Source organism: Sander vitreus, chromosome 1, assembly GCF_031162955.1.
Source record: "Sander vitreus isolate 19-12246 chromosome 1, sanVit1, whole genome shotgun sequence".
NCBI classification, from domain to species: domain Eukaryota; kingdom Metazoa; phylum Chordata; class Actinopteri; order Perciformes; family Percidae; genus Sander; species Sander vitreus.
In genome coordinates, this window is record NC_135855.1 from 33,744,558 (window position 1) to 33,769,344 (window position 24,787).

Consider the following 24,787-nt stretch of genomic DNA (forward strand, 5'->3'; position numbering starts at 1 on the left):
ACTTGCCAATCAACATATAGGAAACACTGTGTGGTCTGCTTTAGTTTCTATGATGATTGCAGGATTACATTAGGGCTACTATGAAATGTAGGCAAATGACAGAAGAACTACTGTATAAACGTTCCTTGAACTGACAACTAGTGTACACAAAAGCCCAGTAGCCCAATGTGTTTTTTACAAGGTAAACAAAGAGATAGATGATCGATTTCTCAAACGTATGTATGATTTCTATGATTGCATTAATTTCCCAGGGATAACCAATTTTGCACATTTGCCAGCTAAACTGACCATTTCATTTGCCAGTAATTATACAGAATGACATTACATAATTACTAGATAAAATTAAAGTATTATAATAGTATATAAAGTAAAAAATAAAAAGTAATAAATCTCCCATTCAACGCAGGTCTAGAGGATGGTCACGAAGGAGGGTTGGTTGATGCGTGTTAACCCATTCACATAGATCACAGACATGGGTATTAGGGGTGGTACGGTTCATGAAAAAACATCCGAACCGCTCAGTTCGCATGTCTCGGTTCGGAGCGTGTGTGTGTCGCACGGTTCGTCAGTACACTGTTAATGTGCACTAACCACTTACTGCTGTAGTGCCCACTTTCGACACCTATGTTAAAACACTTACTGGAAACGACGAGGGGGATGAGCGTGACGAACGCAACACATGGCAGCTGATTGGACCAACGCGCCACGTGGTTCTTGCTGCTCCCGAATTTCAAAACAGACTCTAATGGCGTCTCGTTCTAAATACGATCTCGTATTAGTTCACCGAAAAGTGTTTCTGAAAACATTTTAAGCGAGAAATAGGCCATACAGTTGCTGAATCGGAGTCTGTTTTTTTGATCGACAAAGGTCAGTTTAAAAGATTTTCATCCGATTTTGAGAGGCGCCGAGCTGACCACTCCTCAGGTGGAGTGTGGAGTGCGGAGTGTTGAGTGCTGCAGGTCACGTCACATGCAGAAATTGTAAGTGGGAGAGATAAGGAAGGCTGCCCAGAGTTGGCGGCTGCGCCAGCATCGTATATAGTCTGGTGTGTGGGAACATTTTGGATTTCATGTTAACTATGATGACAGCGGAAATAAAACAATAGATAGAACTGCCACTGTATGCATGTATTGTGCAACATGCATTCAATATGCTAATTTTAGCTATATATCATATGCTGAAGTATATTTTTGGAGTGTTAAAGATTAAAAGAAAAAATATATGTGTGTGTGTGTGTGTGTGTGTGTGTGTGTGTGTGTGTGTGTGTGTGTGTGTGTGTGTGTGTGTGTGTGTAAAAAACCGTACCACCCCTAATGGGTATGACCCGTGTTGATCTGAATGGCTAGACTGTGGTAATGTTAACACTGGCCTGTTTCCACGAAGCCTCACAAAAGAAATCAACATTCCTCACACACAAAGACACATACATGCACGCACATACACACACACAGAGAGATAGCATCTTGAATGTTTTTTTGATAAATGATCCAAAATTATTGAGGGGTTAACCAAGAACATGAGAAAAAGGGGGAAGAGGAATGTGCTAATTGGTTGTTGTCTGTGGTGATGGATGGGAGCCGTATTATTAGTCCGCTCTGGGATTTGCTCTGGTTAGTGTAAAGAAAGAAAAAAATGTCTTCTTTTTTTTTTACTTCACACAAACACGAACACGAACACACACACACACACACACACGTCCTCTTATGGAAGTTATCTGACCACTAAATAGAATTGGATATACCAGGAAGCATTAAAAGAAGAATTTTCAAACTGGGGCCGAAAACCAACACTTTTCATCATTCCTTATATTATTTTCTTCGCCCTGTGACATATAAACTATTTCTTGGACTTGGACTCGCAACCTGATAAGGAATCCTTACAGTTGTCAGGTATAAAGTATAAATAAGTTTTAGAAAAATAAATGGGAATATTGATTCTTTCGCAGTGTCGATTTACGTATGTATCGTGATTTTTTTAAATCAATTCATTTCCCCAGAATCAATTTTTTTTATTATGATTATTATTATTACTACTACCACCAATGATTCACCTAAATACTTTCTGTTCATATGGTACCGCCGACGGCAACTACATCATATCCGTTTCCAGCAACACAGACCGAAAGCAGGAAATGCAGAAAACCCATGTTATGTACTTCTTTACAAATGAAAAAAAATATCGGACTGACTGACTGACATGTGATGTGCATTCTTCTTAGAAAACAATTCGTTTTTAGAAATGTCTCATGATATATTGTCTCTAGAAGTGTATTATTCAACTTTTGTTTTTGTTAAAGAAGGAAAAGAAAATCACAATATTCAATACTATCAAATCGCAACACTTCTAGGATCGCAATAAATGAAAATCGCAATACAAACTGAATCGGCACCCATGTATCGTGAAAGAATTGAATCAGGACTAAGGCATATCTTCCCTGCCCTAGTGGTGATACAGCTCTGAACCAAAGATTGCATCCAATTCCCCAGATAATCACCTTGGCCGTGGCTGATCTGACATACTCGTCTAAAGAGCACCCTCAGATTGACTGACCCGATGACACTACTACTTTCGAGCTTAGCTCTTTCGATTCTGGCTTTTGGAGTGATTGATAAGGTTGTCCGGTGCCAAAAAATAACATGTAGGAGTTCTAAAAATAAAGATTGTTTTCTTCTGAGTTTCCTGTGTTCCCACCAGCCAATTGGTCACAGGAACAATGAGGCAATGTCTTTGCCCAGCTCCAGAAAAGGGAGATTTTAACGGCAGAGGTAACATTTCTGGCCACACTATTCAGACCTACGAGAAAGAGATTAATCTTCTCAACCCCACCGTCTGAAAGAGATTAATCTTCTCAACCCCACCAGTAACTTGAATGACACACTTAACAGTTCTGTCACTCCTACTTAGGAAGGATTGACAGAATTCCTGGTACTATTGAAAAGATGCCCTTTCTCTTCAGCAAGACCCTAAAATCTCCATTCCTTGTTTGATGTAGTAATTTTTCCTTTTTCAGTATGTTTTGAAAGGGTTCTTAAATATTGTAATATATCTTCAATATACCAAACTAAAGGCTGGATAAAATGCAAATTGGAAGACTGTTAAACAGATATCAAAAAGTACAGGACACATACATTCTTACATACTAAAGAAGAAGTGAACAGTAGTAGTGACAGTGACCGTAGTAGTTACAGTGACAGTAGTAGTTACAGTAGAGTAATTTGCATGTTAAAGCTGCTGGACAAGAAAGTAAGTTAGTCTAGTTTGTTAAGCCACAGTGGATAAAGGCTTGAACTCACTCCCTTCAGTCTGATTTGAAATGAAAGAGATCAAAGTGGATTTGCCCAAAAACTGCAATGCTAGTCATCCCCCTCCAAAGGGATTTCTCCACAAATGAGTAAAGACGAAGCTCAACTGATGCAACATTTGCAAACAGTTAGTGAATCTGAAAACCGGGTCTCATTAAATTCAAGCACACATGGTATGCATGCAAAATGATAATATTTGTATGTAAAACGGTAACCACAAAAGAGCCATCAATCTCTTTTGGTGCAGCAATGAGCCAATGATGGGTTTCTCTTGGGACCCTTGCTAATTCAAGGGTCAGAGGTCACTGTGGGAGTGCATTTCAGGCCAGAGCAGAGGCCACCCCAGTGGCTCAACCACAGCTGTACAGTTAATTGTCTCAGAAATAATTGCGATTAACAATATAATTGTCTCTTTCAGTCAAATTTATTTATTACTTTTTTTAAACAAATTATGAACTCCAGGATACATCTTTTGGTTATATCACTGTTATGTGACCCAGATAATGTAATAACACAAAATACACAGCCAATGAAGTAAACAACGCCTCGAAAACATTTTTTCAAACTGTATCCCACCTTGTCATTTTTTGTTGCTATGAACATGTTTAGGGTCAAGTGCTAACAACTAGCATAGCTTTAGCTCGACAGTCTGACCAATAATTACTTATATAATTACAATTTGGCACATCTAAACAAAATCAACAATTACCATCAACAGTCGTACCTTAGGATCTTAGCTAATGTTAACAATTAATTGTGGTTAAACAAAGAAACCCTGATTATGTGGTAAATATTGACAAAATTAGACAATTATCGCTTTTTGCTCGTAGGTTTCTCTATAGAGCTCCCCCTACAGCTTCAGAATAGATATTTGGCAGCTCCTATGTTTACTTGTGTCTGACTCCTCGTCAGTCTGCCGTTTCCTCTCTCTCTGTTCCTCCGACAATGCTTTCCTAGCTTTCTGTTTCTTTTTTCCTGGCTCAGCCATAACGAATGTGTGAAAAACTCCATCGCTACCTTGTTAGCCGGTTCCTGAATGGGCGTATGTGTGCAATTCGTTACATCGTGAGACCTGATATCCAGGATACCTCCTGACGCTGAGGCCAGCGGCTCGCTGGCCGAAAGTTGCAAGGGTGGTTTTTCCGCTCACAGGCGCTAGGGGGGAGCGAGACGACCACCATTTAACTCAAAACAAGTCATATAACCATTCCAATGACTCCGAAGCTGTTCAGTTAAGGTAAATTAAGTTTAAAAAAACTGCACAGTTCCCCTTTAAACGATTAAACTGTGAGGTGGTAACCTTCGAAACTGCTATAAAATCAACACTATATGAATGCATTGGTGATTAACCCTGCTATACATTGGGTGTTGCAAAATTTGAACGTTTTGTAGCGGCTGGCCTCTGTATTCTGGGATCCAAATTATAAAATCTACAGCAAGGTGTCACTTCCCAGCGTCTCTGCAGCATTCAGTCAGAGGTGCTGGCTTCAGGACTAGGGTTGGGTACCGAACTTACTTTTAGGCACCGACCAAATTGCCTCCATAGCATTGTGTAGAAAATGCCTTGTCATTCATTACCAAGTTTCAATACCTAAGGAGTAAATCTCATCAGCGTCAGTGAACCAATAAGCATGCAAAATGCTTGTACCAAGATCTAGTAGTGCTTGTGATTGGCTGTCTAACATTACATGTCGTAGAGGCATGCACGAAAAACTTGATGTTACGCACAGAGACGGGGCTCACGTGTGTGTGTTGTATTTTTAGGGGCTCGACTAAAGTGTGTGTCACAAGGGTGTAAAGGATTTGAACCATAATGTGTAATGTTGTTATTTCTTTTTTTAAGGGATTTTATAAAATCGTTCAGTGTACGGTTTTAAATTCACAGTATCGGTACCGGTATTAAACATTTTTGAAAGATACCCAGCCCTATTTAGGACACAAACAAGCATATTTCTACTCCACCTGGGACTAGCTAAAACAATTTTCCAGACATGATGTTAAATGTTCTGTGGAGATCACTGCACGAAGCATTTGGTTTTCAACAGCAGCCAGGTCCTTCAGAGCTTCTTCAGGTCTTTTAGGACAAGGGTTTGTATGGCCCCTGTGTATTTTAAACTTGTTCAAGCCCCTCAAACACAAAGTAATTTATTGCTGGGCTATAACACAGAACACAGTGTAGCTGTCCCATTACAACATCCCATCTACATTACTAGCCGACCTGAAGGCCTGTTTGGTTTGGCTATAGGAACTATTTGGCAAACCTCATCAGTGGTACACTTTATGAAAATTAATATGGATAAACCAAAGACGGATTAGCATATTTAAGAATAATAAAATGTACTGAACACTATATCAAGTTTTATCTTTAAGAATGGTGACCACTCACACTACTCCCCTCAGTACTTTTTCCTTACTAATGATAATGTCAGCTCTAAAACATAAGAGCGAGGAATGCTCATTCAACACCAGGCCTTTGGTCAACTATAGCAAACTCATAATCAAATATAGTTCAGTTAACCTCCATTATAGTGTACCAATTAAAATAAGAGTAAATCAAGAGGGAGGATCACTTGAACTACAATACTTTAAGAACACTTTCATCTAAATGATTTGTTTGCCTTTCATAAACTTTCAAAAAGGTATTTCCTCAACATTAGATCACAGAACAACATAGTTTAGATAGCTGTTAAATTTCACATAGTTTACAGAATTAAACACCTCTCCCAAAGATATGATAAGTGGTCATGAAATGTTACATGAACTAAAATAAATGTTTTCCCAGTAAACAAAATGTATTGTAACTCACAACATTCAGTGCGGATAGAAAAGCAACAGCCTTGACGTTATGTCCACAGAGGCCCAGTCAGTCTGAAGGTGCTGACACACCAACCAGACGGCCGACCGTCGGCAGAAAAGACAGTCGGACTGATCAGTCGGGTCCCCGAGGTCCAAAAAAAGTGCCTCAAAACACACTGAGGCGACGCCGACTTGAGCGTACACTCTGCGCGTGCACGAAATGTAATACGTCTCCATGGCAGCAGGCGGCACTTCTCTGTATTGTTTCCCAGAAAATGAAAACCGGCAGCCGATAGGACGAACGCGTCACGTGGGTCTTTTTTCTCCGGAAATTCACAGCCAGACTGTCATGGCGGCTTGTTCAGAATACAATCTCATATTGTACTAAAATAGTTCACCGAAGCGTGTTTCTGAAAACATTTTAAGCGAGAAATAGGCCATGCAGTTTCTGAATCTGTCTTCATTTCAGATCGACAAAGGTCAGTTTAAAAGATTTTCGTCAGATTTTGAGAGGGTCATCCGCTCGCCATTTCCGGGTGAGTCCCAACTGCCCTGTCTCCAACTAAACATGTCGGGTCGGCCCAAATGAAGGCCGACGGCTCCTCGGACGGACGACGGCACGGAACACACCGAACAGACTCGAGTCACCGACCTCACCAGACAGTCTGACGGCCGATAATCGGCTCTGTGTGTCAGCGCCCTGAGGCCACCTTCTAAAGGAAATTCATGAAAATGTCACATTGCTGTTAACACTGTTCATTTTCATCTTGGCTCGCAAGTAGAATATGACAGCCCTGAAAAGGTAGCTAACCACACAGACTTAAAAGCTCCATCTGTTAGCAGTTACATTTTTTTCATTTATTTTCAATTAATGTGATAATGTTAAATGACCCAACTGGTCCCTTGGATGCTAACCTTGATCACGCATGAATATGAATAATGACAAAATCAACTGAGTGCATCCTGGACTAATGTAGAGCAGGGTGTAGCTGAAAAGAGCACTGCTCAGTTAGACTACCCTGAAATAAGTAAGGTTAAAAAAAGATTAAAAAGAGCTTTTGCCATTTAATTTTGCATTCAGGGGTCTTATTGTATAGTGATGAGAGAGCAAGAGAGAAAGTGAAAAAGACAGTAAGCGCATGCTGGCACAGAACCGACCGACTTGGTGAGTAAAGGCAGAGAGTTGCCTTTAGCGTCATCCTTACTCTGGCACTGCAGACATTGACGCACTGGGCCAATTTCTTTCCTGCTGCGAGTGTGTGTTTGAAAGCAAAAGGGTACATTAAAGTGCAAATAATATGTACTTGTATGTGATTGTGGGAAAGTCCCACAAGGCCTCTTGGTCTCTATGCTGTCTGCCTCCACGACCCACCACACAGGCTGACAATTTATGCGGCCAACGACAGCTCCCCCTGATCGCGCGCCAGAGCTCAGTGGAGGCAGGCCTCTAGAGCTACTGGCACTCCATCAAAACCCAGGAAAAATCTCATTAGGATTGCGCCTGGGTGCCTCCTGCTCTGTCCCCCACCCATCGAAAGAAAACACCTTCAGGATTGCGTCGTTTGGAGCAGCGGTGCCGACATGAAGTGGGGAGCGACACACATGAAAGGCCATTTAGCCAAGTGGGCGAGACAGAGTGACAGAGACAAGGGAGAATGTGGGAATCACAGCAGTGCTTGTCCAAGTACGTGTCTGCTTCCCCTGGGCCTTTCAAACGGGAGACGGCCGCAGTCGCTGAAGCTCAAATAAAAGCCACCCAGCACTAGAAAGGGTGAAACAGAGCATTACAGAAAGTGAGACATGATTATTCTCACTTGTGCCAAATCCATCATAGCTACAGCATGTCCAATATCTGTACATGTGTGTAGATTGCTTGAGGTATAGTAGACTACAGGTAGTATTATACTATTCAACAGTACAAGACATGTGATACCTAGCTGTCCTTGTACCAGGTATGTTAGTATACAGTACACTTAAGTTGTCATCATGTCTTGTACTTTGTCTCATAAAGTTAGTGCACTTGGCAAATAAAATCGTTTTGACTGATTCCGTCTAGCCTGGATAGCAGCCATTAGCTAAAATTTATGAATTACTAATGGAGAAAACAGAACAAATCTCTAGTGCACACGCAGCCCCAATGTTGAAAACTGAGAAGAGAAACAACAACAAAAAAAAACTCTTATTAGTTTTAGAGCTGCAAATTAGCTTATAGGTGTAGTGTTACTCGCAGAGGACCTCAAGAGAGGAAATACCCATCCCTCTCCACACTCCCAAAGAGTAAACTGAGATACACCGGAGGCAGTTTCAAAGGACCGAGCACAACTCTTGGAATCTGGAGCAGTGCCTATCCTGCAATGTGGTGCTGCTGCAAGAGGAAAAAAAAACTAAAGAAACTAAACGGACCACCAGTCATCATCAAACAGAAGTTGACCTGGGTCCAGTTTTTTGCAGTTCTTTTCGCTGGACTGCTCCTCACCTTCCAGCAGCATTAAACAACCTCATTCAAAGTCCCACGTAGCAGTAAAACATGACGCCCAGAGATGGAGCCAAGATAGAGAGTGTTGATGTGAGGTAGTGAAGCGTCGCACTGCCTCTGAGTGAGGCTTCAAAGGGGATCAGTTTTCACACATGAAATAAAGATCTCAGATAATCATATAGCATAGCAAAGCTGACGCGAGACAGTCCCATTTAAGGAGGGAGGGGAGACGAGACCAATTTCATACAACACCTACAGACTGAGAGCCATGGCAAATTAATGTCTCTGCATTTCTCTCTAGCCAAACAAGATACATCTGTTTTTGTCTTTTTCAAAGAGACTATCAGGGTCATCATCACATGATGCATTGAGGTAGTTTCTTAAATTTGTTCCAATAGAACAGATGCTTCGGGCTTCTAAAATGTCAGAGCTTTACAACAAACCAAATAAATGCATAAAACTGACCTCATGAGCAGTCTGCAGTGCCAAGAGGAAGTCATATCTTCTGTGTTTCACAATGCAATTTTATGGCTTTGATAAGAAACTCAATGGCTTCCCAGAGGTCACAGACTGTAAATCGTTTCAGGTTGAGTCCTTCACATGCACCATTAACAAAACATAAGCGATCTGGTGGATGTTTCTAATCTGAAGCACTTTACAGTACATTTAGTGCACATGTTTTATTTTTCAGAAAAAAATATTGTACAGCTGAGCAGCATTAGTTAAAATGCAAAAAAAAAAAAAATCAGGGGCTTCATTAGATGGGAAAATTGTCATCAAGTGGTTAAACCCCTCGACTTTAAAACCACATGTAGGCCCCAAATGACCACTAAAGCTTTCTCTTCTACATCTTAACCACTTTGTTTGCCTTGATTTTTCATCATCTCTAGAGAAAGAGCAATACTTGAGTTTAGCGGACAACAAACTGGATAAATAATTGCACAAGTAAGTCCTTTAACTCTGCTGACTAAAGATGTCTAACGTGTAATTTGACGTCTCAGAGGAAACATCAAAGACAGACACCTTCCCTCCAGACTCTGCGGCCCCATGCCTGACACCCCTCAGTCACGGCACACCCACTTCTCTCCCTGCACCCCAGGAAGGAAATTATAGTCACAGAGTTGGGATCCATCACCAGGCAGGTTGGAGGAAGCTGTTCTATGATTAAAGTGTGCATGGTCAGCAACACCAAGACTGGAGGGGTTTGTGGAGGAAGCACATGCCAGAGGGCTTACTGCGTTAACTCTAGTTCATGACACAGGTCATGCAGAGATTCTCCACACACACACACACACACACACACACACACACACACACACACACACACACACACACACACACACACACACACACACACACACACACACACACACACACACACACACACACACACACACACACAAAGAAAGAAAAATCCCTGCATACAGAGGAGGTGCAATTCAGTTCAGAGTTATTCTTTGTGTACTATATATTCAGTGTAAATTAACTCTCTGACATTGCTAGATAAAAGGTTGCAAAGACACATGTCTGTGTAATGTGTGAGCATGCGTGTCAGCTGTGTAAATTCATGTGGAAAGCTGTTTGCTAAATGTATCTGTTTTTTTACAGGACCCACAAGTGCAGTGAGTTGATGCCTTCTTTTTGTTGAGCGATAGTGCACAGCCACCAGTCATCTCTCCACGTCAGATTAACATTGCAAACACTGCTGGTCACATTACCTCACCCACATCAAAGGCTGCCTCCTGAAAGGCTCAGTGGAATATTAGATTTACAGCCTTCATCGCTCCACTTCAGAAACATGCTGATCTGAAATAATCTGCCTCCCTCTCTCCCTTTTTTTGTGTTTTATGTGTGAAGTTGGCCAACACTTTAATGACCCATTTACAAAACTTTTACACCTGCAAAGATAAGCTTTTACAACTCAGCCAGCCCCTCGGGCACTAAATCCTACCTGTTACACAAGGTAACAGCCTTTATTAGCTTTTGAAAAACATATAACCACAGCAATTAACATTTATCGTACCGTTTATCAAAGCTTACCTCAGAGAGGAGGCGAGGGAGAGGATACAAGGTGTCAAGATCAAGAGTCTAACTGCACGATCACCCCTCCAGCAATTTAGAGACACCGAAAGCTGAGAGTGCCTTGATTTTCTACAACAAGGAAAACACTGGGCCTCAATAACAAATATTCTCTTAGTTTCTTTTAAATTTGTTTGTAAAAGATTTAAAAAGACAACACTACCTGTGAAGAACAACATTGTTGCGTGTGCCAGCAATAGTTTGCAAGCCCAGTAGGTGTGCACACTACTGTAATCTTCACAATAAATGAGACCAATACTATTACTGTTACCACAAGTTAATTATTGTCATTTTGAGTTGCTGAGTTGGCTGTAGCTGAACTTCACACTAACACTGCTCATATAACAACCGGTATACGGTACACAGGCATTAAGGTAACGTGAGCAGACAACGCGAGCAAAGCCACTTCTGTTTTTATCCTCAAGTTTCCTTGGGAGTCGGAGAGTTAACAGGGAATCTGAGCTAGAGGTGAATCCTTAAAACCCCAGCCAATGAACTCCACTTTGGGGCCTTGCATTCCCAAGAGGAAGCTATGGTTTGGAAGGGAATGGAGACAGCCTGTCGCTTGGCCTTGATTTACAGGTGGTCTCCGCCTGCCAAGAGTAACAAATCACAACATTATGGCCCTCTGAATTCAGAATGAAACTCAGTTAAAAAATAATGAGAAAAAGAGAAGAGAGGGAGTCTTATGCAAAATGACACACCTCATCTCCAAAAGCTTGTGCGGTTAGTTTAGCAATAGTATATCTCATCCTTCATGAAGGAAATTAGTTTGCTCTGGAACCTTTAAATTCCTTGGCAAAAAGGACAGAGTGGTCCTGCTGAGGTGACATGAGCTTACAGAGTGTGTGCGTGTGTGTCAATCATTATTGCAAAAAATAGGAGGGATTATACATTTAAGAAAACTGGTTGGCAGCATGCCTGCTTCCATGCATATGTGTTCCTTGCAAGTGTGCTACACTGTGTCCAGAGGGTCTTAGTAATTAGTCAAAGTGCTCTTTGAGGAGAGACAGTCCTTCAGTCGTCTGGGTGGCTTCAGACGCCAGTCTCAAGTGCTGCAAAGTGTGGGAGGAACAAGGTTTTAGCCAGAAAGTCTACCTCGAGGGCAGCAAGACAGTGACAGGCACGTAAACCTTTAACCACAGCCAAATGAGAAACAACACCTCTGTGACTTGTCATGTCAGTAGCTACAAGAAAATAATAAAATAGGACATATTCATGCCAAGATCCTGGATGTTGGTGAAAAGATAACATTACCTAAACAATGTTGTCCTCTTGTAAGTTCCCATAGAGAGAAGACAGTAGATTTAGACAAGTTCATAATCTTTTTTTAATAAAGGACATCTAAGTTTATAATCAAGTAAAGTGTTCTCTTTAATGTGAGTTTATCATCTGATCCAACCAGGACATGTTAGATTACAAGATGGAATGCACAAAATAGATCATGTTTTTGCTCATATCTGATCTACTGCATCAGTTATGCAAGTTGTCAGAGTTGCATCGCGAGTGCAATTTTGCAGTCTGGATGCGATGCAGCGACTACACACAGTGAGAAAAACAACAACCGTAGATTAGGAGATGTCATAAAAGCTCATTTTTATAATCAGAGCTCTACAATTCTACCTAATGACAGTTGTCTGTAACATCTATAACTACCAGCCCTTCTCTTATTTCATGCAAAGCCAGTTACTAAAACCTTGTCACTGCAATCAACCACGGAGCTCCATGTGGTAGGTGGCAGTTATGAAAACCTCTGACGTGTGCATGTTGACCAGATGTAACTGACCTCAACACCAAGGTGGCCATTCTTCTTCTCTGCCTATTTACACACATCCAGTATCCAGTATTACACAGTATCCATACACTCACACACAAAAGCATATTCACAACACACATGTGCGCATGCGCGCGCACACACACACACACACACACACACACACACACACACAATGTTTGGAGCAGACATCCTGCCGGCCACAAGCCACTACCTCTAAACATCCCTCACATCTCTCACATCTGACCTTTTAACTGTGGACCTAAAATCTCTGTAATTACAGTGTTTCAATTTTGCAAGTAAACATAGCAGCAGAAATAGACACTTCAACTACTATATACAAGTGTGCTGGTGCCAGGGGCTGGTTTCTATTCAGAGCTGACTGGAATTAGTGGCTTGTGTCACTGCTCACCATAATGAACTTGCAGCAGAGTAAGTTACTCAGTTGCAAACTACTACCAAATTCTACTACCGATGCTCACACATACATTAACAAACAAAAACCTAGAAAATACAAAAATACACACAAACCAGAAACAATATTTATGCAAACGCTAAGGCACATCACTTCTAGTATGTACGTGTCTTGAATTTGAGTAAAACAATCATATCATCAGCATACAGGAAGTAGCAATGATATGGAGCACCATTTATAACTAATGAAAAGTTCAACGTTATATCCACAAAAGAAAATCCCAGCAGAGAGAGCGGAAACAAATGTAACATCATGTGACATTGTTGTAGCCTATGAATAAGAAAAGTTTACAGAAAGTAAGGTAAAAGACTATATGGTGGGGATACATTTTATGCCAAAACACAGACAAACATTTTAAATACAAGCCTATGTCCAAGCAGAAACCTTTGTTCAAGGATGCTGTTTTTTCAAACTTGAGCAAGAAATTGAGTGGGGGAGTTGGTTTGACGGACAGAGCAAATGGCCCTTAGGGGAGCACAGGGTTGGTCTGCTTCTTTGAGAGTCTACATGGTGAGGTCCTCTTTAGGTTGCAGCACCTGCGGAGCATATACACACCAGGAGAGGACAACTTTCCTTTCAGCAGGGCCACTCCTCTGTTTAGCTTTCCTTCCACCAAAAACATCCCCTAACAGACAAGCCAGACCTCCTCCAGCCCTGGCGCCACAGGAAGAGCAGAAGAGCCCTGAAACTTCTGTCTGTGGGAGGCACAATGCTCTCCCAACTCTGTTTACCTAAGCCCACTTCCTCCATTCGTTGTACTTCAGGTGGCCTTAGAGCCCTGGTCACCAAAGCTCTCACACAAGAAGGATAAATACAACAGCAGGGCTCATGGAAGCTGTGGAGTCCCATCACTGGTGTTTCCCTTCGACCAGTTTGTAAGAAAAACAAGTGGAAGGGAATCACGCTGGGACTCTGCGTCTGTTAGCAGTGATAAATGGATTCACATCAGGGTAAACAAATGGGTAATGTGCCTGTGTGCTTCATGGAACATGAGTGTGCATGCACGATCCTGTGCATAGGCGCACTCCCATGAGAGCTTGATAGCAGTTTTATGCAGATGTTCATCGCATCCTATTTGAGAGCCACTTTGAGTGCTCAGTCAAATTATTCAGCACTTACTGCATGGGCCAGAGCACAACCCGTAGGGGAACATGATAAACAAACAAGAGAGAATTATTCAGGGTTTAAACACTTAAACACCCACTTCAGCAGAGCCTTTTAAGTGGTTGATTAAAATGGGCAGAGGAGCTCAGTGTCAACACAGGAGCCCCGGCAGTCACCTAGAGTTTCTCCCAGACACACACACACACACACACACACACACACACACACCTGTCAATCCCCACCAATAACAGACTATTCTTATAATCAGAACTTTATTTTGAATTTTTTGGGGCAAGCACCTACGATTTCTGTTATTTCTGTATATATGACTTACAAAGGTCTGAGTAAAAATGTAGTTTTAAAGTACAGACTACATTAAAGTCATCTATCATATGAAAAACTAAAGCAACTATGCCCACTGATTTCTAATCCTCAGCACTTGTCCCTTTTTACGCAGTCATTCTGACATGCCATAGCAGGAAAAGCACAGGTATAATCAATAGCATTAATTGCCGCATTCCATTTAGGTAAGCCAGGTCCAGGGTCCTGGTTTTTAAATGTTTGGCTCACTGTATTAGCTTACTGGGACACTTAATGGAACTGAGCCATCGTTATTGTTATTAGATGCGCCTGTGCTGCAAGTCAAAATGCCTACAGTGAGTAAAATAGGCTTATTTTGCACTGTTGCACATACTATTGGGCATGTTTTATAGATTTTTACTAGGGCTGTCAATCGATTAAAAAATGTAATCTAATTAATTACATACTCTGTGATTAATTAATCGAAATTAATCGCATACATAATTAATGGTGCCTGAACCGATACTTTTTAAGAAAGTAAAAAAAGAAAAGAAAAAAAAAGGGTACTAAACAACAGTTGATGACATTAAAGAACGGCTTGTTTATTGCAAAGGCCATATGGTCAAAATTAAATGATTTAATAATAATGTATAACAATAACTTATTTCACTAGTAAATTGCTGTTGAACGACAAAAACAACAACCAGATAGGAAAAGGACATTTACAATAACTTCAAATGCACCACGAGACTGTAGTTTACCAGTTTCATTGAACGCACCGTCTGTGTTGTTTCTCCGATGGCAGCTGCAGATTGTTACATCCCGGTGTTGAATCCGCTACAGTAAAACACAGTCAAACTTTACACCGTTTAGCGTTAGCTGTCAGCATTTTAACCGTGTTTAATCCAGCTACTAGCTAAAGGTAGGCTAACGTTAGCTGCTGTCGAGTATAGTGTTAACTAGCTAGTGGTAGGCTAACGTTAGCTGCTGTTGAGTATTGTGTTAACTAGCTAGCGGTAGGCTAACGTTAGCTGCTGTTGAGTATTGTGTTAACTACCGTCACATGCAGCGGGGTTTGTGTTTCCTGTAACGTCTGTTTCAGAGCAGCAGAGAGAAGCGCAGACATATCAGTGGCACCAGATTTTCGTCTGTATGCAAACGTCAATATGGAATGGATTAATCTGCGTTAATTTTTTTGAACGCGTTATTTTTTCTCTGATTAATTAATCAACGCGTTATTTTGACAGCCCTTTTTACATTTACCAATACGTTTCAGTATAATGAAAGACCTCCTCTGTGAAGTTTGCTAGCATAAAAAAGCATTATTTAATTTTATGATGGATATTTTAGGTCAGGAATGTGGCTGAAATCCCATATAAATCAGAGAGCGGATTAAAACCTTTTTCTTGAAGTCCTGAAATACTGCCTCTCACATACATGTACATTTTTTACCTGACCATCAAACACAACAATGGGTTCCTGGGTAGCTCACCTGGTAGAGCAGGCACCCATATAAATCTTAAAAAAAAAAAAAAAAAACATAATCTATCAAAGGAATTATATAAAAAAGTAAGTGCCTCATTGAAAAAGTCTTAGATCTACTATATTGGCTACATGAAACTTGCCATTATCGATCAACTAAAATATTCAACAATTAATTGCTCTCCTTTCTACCTTAATATTTAAGTCAAAAGGTGGAAAAAGGAACACTTTCCTGAAGCTTTTCAAAATGCATTAGCATGTCTAAGGCATACACGCACATCAAAGGTTACAGATATATGTAAGCATTACAGCACAGATGATGTCAGTTAAACAAACTCTAGATTCAGACGGATTATCTGCTCAGTATCACACTATACTATACACTAGGCACATGCTTATCAATTGCAAGACATTTCAATCTGAGGTCAGTATAACTCCATTTCCAAAACAAAGAAGAACTAAATAGCCAAACAAACATCCTCAAAATCTAACTATTTCTTAGAATTGTGAAATAAATGCCACCCTCAAGTGTGGAACAAAACCCTCCAGCCTGAATGTATTTGTGAAGAGGTGGTGAAAGACACTTTCATCAACAGCTATCTGTTGCTCCAAACTGAGCATATATTTGGGGAAACAAAGCACAATCTCAGCTGCTAATCCTCCGAGATTTAGAGCACATTCCCCCAGAATCCTTTGATCTCTGGAGTGCATACGGACAGCTGACTCCAGACATACTGCACATCCATTAACAGATTTGCACATACATGAGCGCCATTTCACTCATACCATTAAGATGCCAAATGCATAGTTATATTTCTACTGACACCAATAAGTGACAGTTGATCGTTGCTTTTACAATCTTTAAACATGTTATGGTACTTGTTGAGGACTACAAAGATCCCTCCAACTAGACTGAACACATTTGATCCCGCATTTCTTAACAAAATCAGAAAATGGTATGTGATGTATAATGGTCATTGTGAAATAGAGATGGAGAAGAGATGCCTTCACACAAAAAAAGAAGAAAAGTGGATAAACCTGATGAAATGTCTACATGCCACTAGGGCTTAACCTTACTCTAAACCACTGTCATTCTTTCACAGAAAACCTTTCCAGAAGGCACCATTCACAGAAACCGAGAGGTATCCGCTCAGCTTTGTCACACAGGAGACTCTCCTCCAGCTTTTAGTAATCTATGTGACATACGATGCCGGATGTGACATTAACGCCACCTGTATGTCCTCGAACCTCCCAGTCCCCCAGCTACGCTGACGTCAGCCCAAGACTTCCACCGCATCTTCTCATGGGAAAATCAAAAGAAATCACAGAGCCCCTCTATGGCCAGGTGCTACCCCTCCTCCCCATAGGCTAAGGCTTTTCTTCTCTTTAGAGTGTGGCTCCAAACTTTTCTCCCAGCCTCTTCAAAGACCAACAACAGGGCCTTGGTCCCTTGGGAGCACAGAGGGGGTAGAGCCCGGTGGGAGAGGGGCATACGTCACACAGCACGCACAAGAGGCCAGCCGGTGGGAAAAGAAAACGCACAGGGACAGGACAGAAAGAAGGAGAGAAAGAGGAAGAGGAGTCTGCATTTGAAAGGTGCTTTCAGCTACTAGAGGGCCCTTGCTTTGTGAGAACGACAAGGAGAGAAAAAGCACAACAGCAGAAGCGAAAGACGAAGGGGGCGCAAAACCTGCCATGTCTTTTATCAGACTTGGAGGCTGAGGGAATGTGTTTAAAAGCTTTAGGCCTTCTTCCAAAAAACCTTTCTACTTTCAAAAACAAAATAATCAAAGGGCTGGCAACCAACTGCGAGACAAGGGGGTTGGGAGCAGAAGTTTCACTATGATTCACTTTTGAGTTGCATTCTGTCGTCAGACGTACCTTTGCTTTTTGTCTACGCTTCCATACAAGTTGATTGAAGCTCAGTTTGAGAAAAAAAAAAATACTTAAATTTTGGAATTGTGAGAGCAGCAGCTTGGGAAAACTGGAGGTGGCTTTTACTACACAGAGGGTAGGGCTTCACCACAGAGGAGGAGCCATCAATGTCACTACAAACACCTCCCTGCATGGCCCTATTCAAATGCAGTCTCATTTCATCAGCCACAACCAACACAGGGCCACAGGGTAAACGCAAGAAACAGATGGAGGCTGGCAGGGGAGAGAGGAGGAGGCGGAAGACCCAGAAGTGGGGGAGGGGAATCTGACATTACAAAGGGATAACTTTGGGAGGACTAACCGTTAAAATTAGGGGTGTGCCTAACGAATAATTTCCCTGACGTTTAAACTAGTCGACTAGTCTAAAAGTAAGCAAACACTTAGAAAACAGTCAGAGTTGAGCACAATTAAATCTTTAAGGTTAATCACTGGCCGCAAATTTGATCAGGCGCCGGTTCGAAATTAGTCTGCACAAACTTGATGTGTGGTGTAATTGACAAAACACCAGGGAGCACCACGGTCTAAGACATGGTTTGGCATCGCTTATACCAATAGATTCTTAGCGTGCAAGTTGGATTCCCTGAGCTACCTGGCGTAAGCCCGCTTCATTGATTCTTAGCAACCTAGGTAGATAGCTTTAGTGTGTAGCATACGTGCTAGCTAGCGAGCTAGTTTCAGTGTGCTGCTGGCCAATCCAGTGTAACAGGAGAGAACCAGACTGACTGCTGAACCCAGCCGCTATTCTGGAATAAGGAGGTGGTGGCAGGCGGGGACGGGAGAACACGACGGGGTGGAAGTAAGTCAGGAAAGGCTGATGATTTTAGATCAGAGCGGAGAGATGCCACTGCTGCAGGAGGAGGCTGATCCCAGACAGAAGAAACTGGGGAGCAAGGGAGGGTCAGGCGGCATGGTCAACTAATAATAATCATTTTTGTAAATTGACCCAACTAGTATTTCTGGTGCCAACTAGGGAGGGAAGCAACATTTAATCAACTAATTGTGCACATCCCTTGGTAAAATGGTTTTGTTTTGAATTACTCTTGACATACACACAAACACAGTTTTCTTTCGTCTAATTTAAACTTTTCTTTCATCTGATGCCAAGAGAAGCAACAGAAATTTGAACTTCTAAGTCATAAGTCGTGAGAACCCTATCAATGCCTATGTCAGCGACATAATTCTGCAGGGTGCACATAACATATCAGATTCATGGGTAGGTGTAGACACCATGCTGTACACAGGGGAGAAAGTGTGCCAAGGCTCACATGTCCTGGATCTCATGTGTTGTGACCCACGGATCCACCTGCCCACACCACTCACTCACTGTCTGCCAAGCTCAAACAAACTGTCATCTGACTGCAGAACTCATGAATGGGTCTAGAGTCTTTACAGCATTAAAATCAATCTTTATGTCTCAATCTGTCAGTGCGTACTCAACCACAATTTCAATTTAAAACCAATAATAAAGACAAAATGCTAATATGAGCAGCGCTTCAAGATAATGACTCTTGTATGAAACCGGCATTGTTCCTACAGGGAATATGGTTTGGAAAAGATCAGATCAAAAGAATTCCAAGCGTGGACTCCCTACTGTTGACACCCGACCCACATTCTCCTGGACCCTGGTTCAGCTGGGAGGGGGGGCTCAAAGAAAAGCGGCTATAAATAACTATCTCAACAGGTATTCTATACAATATAGACAGCTTTAAAGCTAAGAGAGTTGACTGAGGTGACACACATTATCTCACCTAAGAGAGCTAAGCTTCTGTTTTAGTCTGAAAGCACTGTGGGGTTGAGTTTTTAAACTCTTTTTTCCCAGAGCGTTAAGACTTCTAACACAGTTAAAACATGTGATACGGTGAACATTTTCTTAACAGATTCATTAAAATGAGACCTAATAGATCAAGATTTGAGATCATTTTTGATCGTTTATAATCTTTAGAGTATACTTTTGAAGTAAATGACTTTCACATGTGGCATTTAATCCATAAATGCTCTGAAAGCGTGGGGACCTCATAACATTTGTGTATCGCTTCTTCAATAGCTCTAACGTGAACCAAAGCAGCTAAATTTACAAATAAAACATCAGTTAATCTAAGAAATAAACGTTGTAATCATAATATGTAGCATAATGCTAACAGCACACATGCCAAATGTAAAAAGTACCAGTACAAAGTTAGATGTTTTTAGGCTTTAGGAAAGCTTCTGACAGCTACTACTTTTTTTGCACAGGCCAACGGTATTGAAGCACACATCATGTAAACTCAGATTGATGAGAACATTTTACATTAAAGTGCAGTAAAAAAAAAAAAGTGCTGGTACAGAGACGTAGAAAGTATTCCCTTAGCAGCACAGATGATCAACACACTAGCAGGATAACTATCAATACAGAATAAGCAGCCTGTGCAAGAACCTACAACATTTTTTTGATGTCCTTATTTTGCAATTAAACACTACTCTGCAGTAGTGCTGGCACCGTGGTGAGAGGAAAAAATGGCTAATGTCTCCACAATTATCATGCCATGTCGGCATAGAATCAACATGGAATTGGCCCATTTAGAAATCCAAGTATTCCAAAGACCTAGATAGTTGATTGTTGCAAAAGCTTCATGTGTGAACAATGATTCTTCTACCATCGATGTGTTGCTCATTCAAACCAGAACTTTATAAATGTGTAGAAATATGTTCTATAACATCAAACTAAAGCAAGAAGCAAACAAATGTTAAAATGTTGAAAACTGAATATTAAAGATTTTGGATTCACTTTATAATCACAAAACAAAAAGGGAAAAGCACCCAAATACATACTGATGATGGAAACACCTTTCTTCTTTTATTCATTTTCCCTCTGAGGTATAAAAGCCATTTGGAACACAGACTTTTTTAGAATTTTTGTATACAAACTGAGCTCCACTGACTCCAAATTTTTTTTCAAAAACATCTAACCCTTTCAGCAGAGGCTCCTGTTCCATTCTGGGCCAACACTTCCCACACCACTGTTGTTGGGGGAAAGCAGCACATGTATATTTCCAGGAACAAATTAGTGAATGTTTGTTTTTGTGGTAATAATGTATGGTAATTGCATGGTAATAATGTGGATTTAAATGCTTTAATTGCCCAAAGCGGATGAAGCCCACTCAACACATAGGCCAACCACGTAAATGGCATGGCTTTTCTGCTGCAACAGCGTCCACATGCTCTACAAAATAAATATAGTTTCAGGTGTTTCTCATGGAGCCAATCTCCAAAGAATGGCCCCGGAGCCACAGAGCCTGAAATGAGTGGGGTGCAGTTACTATATGAAGACGTTTATTGCAGCTTTGTGCACGTCAGGATCAGAAACTTTGACACCATGTGGGTGCAACATGTAAAGCCAGTTCCACCCTCCCAACTCATGTACCACACTCAATAGCTTGCACATCACACCTAATTTGACATTTATAATGACCACTTCCTCTCTTATGACTAAAGCCTATTTGACACATAGTTCCCGGTAAATTACTGGGATAACCTTTCAGGCACCACTGGTGATTTGTTTTTACTATTCACACATGCACTACAATCAGGAAGGTTTCCATCTTGCGCCTTTTAACACATGCCATGGCAATGCCAGAGTAGATAGAGCAAGTGTCGGTCCGGCAGATGGTTGTAATGCACACTTATGGATGCCAACTGCCATAAAACTCAACAGAATAAGAAGAAGAAGATGGGGCGAGGCCGAATATACGTGTTATTTTCAGGAACATCGCAGGCGAGGGGCTGTTTTTGTCCCGTGCCCATGTTCTTGTATTGCTTGTTAGTTATATCACCCGCGAATGCACTGCCGTAAATGCGGAACTGTAAAGAAGTTTCAAATATGTCATCAGCGGAGTCTTGTGATTGGTTCGCTTGCCCCACGTGAAAGCGTCTTTCGTCAGACGGACGTAACCCTTTACTTGCTTGTCCCTGCAATGTTACTGCTTTCATTCACAACACAGCCGTACCAGCATTTTCTCTGAAATGTTACAAGGTATTGACGTGGGAAATTAGTGGTACAGATTTCCCTGAATATAGATCCCATTCACACATGACCCAATGCAGGAAATGTTTCTGAACATTTCCTGGAGTAGCCTGCATATGTGTGAAAGGGGCTTGACCCACCATGCAACCCCATGGCTGCCCTTCAGGCAAAGCAAAGCCATTGAAAAACACCTAGCCACCAAAGAAAAAACAATGGTGGACTTTGGACCTGACTTGGGCAGGAATTAGTAGATATTTCTGTTGCCTAAAACTTCCTCAAATGTGATACTTGCCTTCTCCCCACCAGCATGGAAATAAATTCTCATACCAACGTTTTTTTTTTAAGAATCCAATCCAGCATGTGCAGTTATGTCTTGCTTGCATTATAATCACTTTAAATGCATGGTATAACATGACCTTTACACGAAAACTACTGCATGCTGTATGAGTAAAGGTCATAAAAAGCAAATGAGAGGGTAAGAGAAGGGAAAATAAGATTGGCTGTTAAATGCAACAAGCAGCTACATGCTAATGATGTAGTTTTTCAAACAGTATGCAACTATGGGTACTAAGTATTTAAAAAGGAAGATCGTGCTACAAAACATCACAACAGAATCCTACAATAGGTGCTCTAATGTGTTGAAATACAAGAGATCCTGGATTCTGGGCTGCATTTAATGGATAAATGCATTTCTGCTCAAATTGTCTGGATCGTGGGTGGAGGAACTGATTTTCCTTCTTTTTTTTGACGGGCTCCTATTCCTCAAACATGCTGCCTTTGAGGACGGCCTCACAAACCAAAGAGGCTTAAAAGCTCCTGTGAAGCAATTCCAAAGGATTTCCCCACTTGACAACAACAGCACAGTGTTTACGGCAATGCCAAAATACAAAACAAGCATGACCTCCAACATTTCTCCCCAGTCTTTACAATCCACACTTGTCACCAGACTGTCACACTGCAATGCTTTCAACTCAGGCTTGATCTATTGTTCCCTAAAAAAAACAACCTTGGATCAATGCATAGGATGGTATTAACATGTGTTACCTTACATGAGTGGATGAGCAGTCTGCCAAAGGGGGGATAACATTTATTTTGTCATAGTGAAACAAAAAGGTAAAGCTAGGTGTTTTGTGGTTCGCTTCAAGAGTGTCAGCTTGGGTTTTTGCAGCTATGTACTTAAAGTACATCAATGACTGGCAGAATGGCAACATTTTCACTGTCTGAAATCAGCAACATCTAACTCACTCTGTGCAGGCAATATAGAAGAAGAAGACAATTTCCCCTTATCCCGTAAGGGGAAATTCACATTTTTCATTACACAGGCCTGAACACACACACACAAACACGCACACACAGATGATAGAGAGATGTCAGAGTGAGGACACATGGATGAGAGCCCCGTGCTTTGCTCAGGCCTTACACCTTGGCAGTGCCCCGAAGGCGAACTGGCAGCTCTCCAGCTAACAGTCCACACTCCGTACTTTGGTCCGTACAGGGACTTGAACCAGCGACCTTCTAGTTCCCAAACCAACTCCCTATTGACTGAGCCACCACCACCAAAGTTCAGGACTCGTCTGGGGTATGAATAGATATCTACTCTCACGACCATTATTAAAAGTGTGTCCACCAACAAAGCTTTGAGAAAGTTTGTGAAGACTTTGAGTAGGCTACATTAGAAGAGTACGTCTTGGGCAAAAGACAGTCATAAGGTGGAGAGTGAAATGTAGCCTCATTAAGGTGAAAAGCCTTGAAGCACGAAAACCCACAGCAAAAACCTCGTCCTAATTATTTGAAATGCGCACAGGCACCGCGAGGAAACAATTTAACAAGCTTCTATTACGATACCTCAACATAAATACTTGAACCTCGTGGACAAAGTCGTACTCACCCGTGTAGTCAAACCGCAGTTGTTCTTGTGCTGACAGTCCTGTTGCTCGAGGCGAGAGCTCGTGCAATAGTATTTCTGCTTCACGAGCCAGTCGTCGATTCCCTTTCTCGCCAAACAGGCATTGACTACAAAACTGTCGCCTGAAACAAAGAAGCATATTCTAATTGAACCTACAAACTATATTTCCTCGCGCTGCTACACTCATGTTTTCCATAAGTGGTCAATTTTCAAAGAGTCAGACTCTTCGCTGCAATGCTCTACTCTAATGAGCTGAGAGCTGACTCTGAAAATTGTTCTGCAGTTCAAAAACTGACCGAAATATGAGACTTTATCATTTACGAATACGATAGGAAAATAAGCGCTCTTACCTTCTGGACTCTCCCTCGGTTTACAAATAGCGGCTTGAGAGAAAGAAAATCAGAAGACAATGAATAGTGTTAGTCGAAAAGTATCGCAGCACCAAAAGAACCAGAGCTGTGAATTATCTCAGAATTAAGGAACCTTACCATGTTTCGAGTGCAGTTTACCCATTTCTATGCATCGAGTTGGAGTTGAAAACCATCAGAAAATATAATCCAGAGGAAAAAAAGAAACTATGGTATCCAGACAGAGGAGCGTTCGTAGAGACCGAGAGCAGACTGCGCGCTCAGGTTGCTACAGGACCGTACGACTGGAAAGCCAAACGAGCCTTTGATCCAGAGCGCCGCCACTGACAAGACACACACAGGACAATATACAACATCCTGTCAGCGCTTTCAGAATAAAAGACTTGCTGTAATTGATTAGACACTGGCTTCACACAATAATGATAAGCAAAACGAAAATACGGATGAGGTGTGGCCAACTACTGCTGGGGTTTGAAAAGAAAATAATACTTAATAGCATTTAATACGGCATTAGCTTTGATAACTCTTTAAGTGTATAGCCTAGGCCTCCATGAAACTAGAAAAAAACGTTGTTCACAGTGCCTTTTTTTGTTGTTTTCATGTAGCCTACTTGGCTGTAAACCACCGACTTTTAAAGTCTGAACCAAATGCTTAGAAACAACCCCACAACAGCCCATTTCGTGTCAATTTCGTATTTTTATTATGAAAATTAATGAAATAACTTCTGGTGTTAGTTGACTTTTTCTGGCTGACTTGACGCAGCTCGCTCAGCTGTCTCTTCAAAGCAAAG

The 24,787-nt window shown here is 41.4% G+C and overlaps 1 protein-coding gene across 1 annotated transcript in view; it reads right to left on the minus strand.

Annotated features, from left to right (window-relative positions):
- nkd1 (NKD inhibitor of WNT signaling pathway 1) overlaps positions 1–24,286 on the minus strand; it is a 41,629-nt gene extending 17,343 nt beyond the window's left edge. The window contains exons 1-3 of the mRNA XM_078253048.1: positions 24,118–24,286; positions 23,980–24,012; positions 23,612–23,751 (exon numbers count right to left, since the gene is read on the minus strand). Coding sequence (XP_078109174.1) covers positions 23,612–23,751; positions 23,980–24,012; positions 24,118–24,142 — 198 coding nt within the window. The 5' untranslated portion in view covers positions 24,143–24,286. The remainder of the gene's footprint in view (positions 1–23,611; positions 23,752–23,979; positions 24,013–24,117) is intronic.
- Between the last annotated feature and the right edge of the window lie 501 nt (positions 24,287–24,787).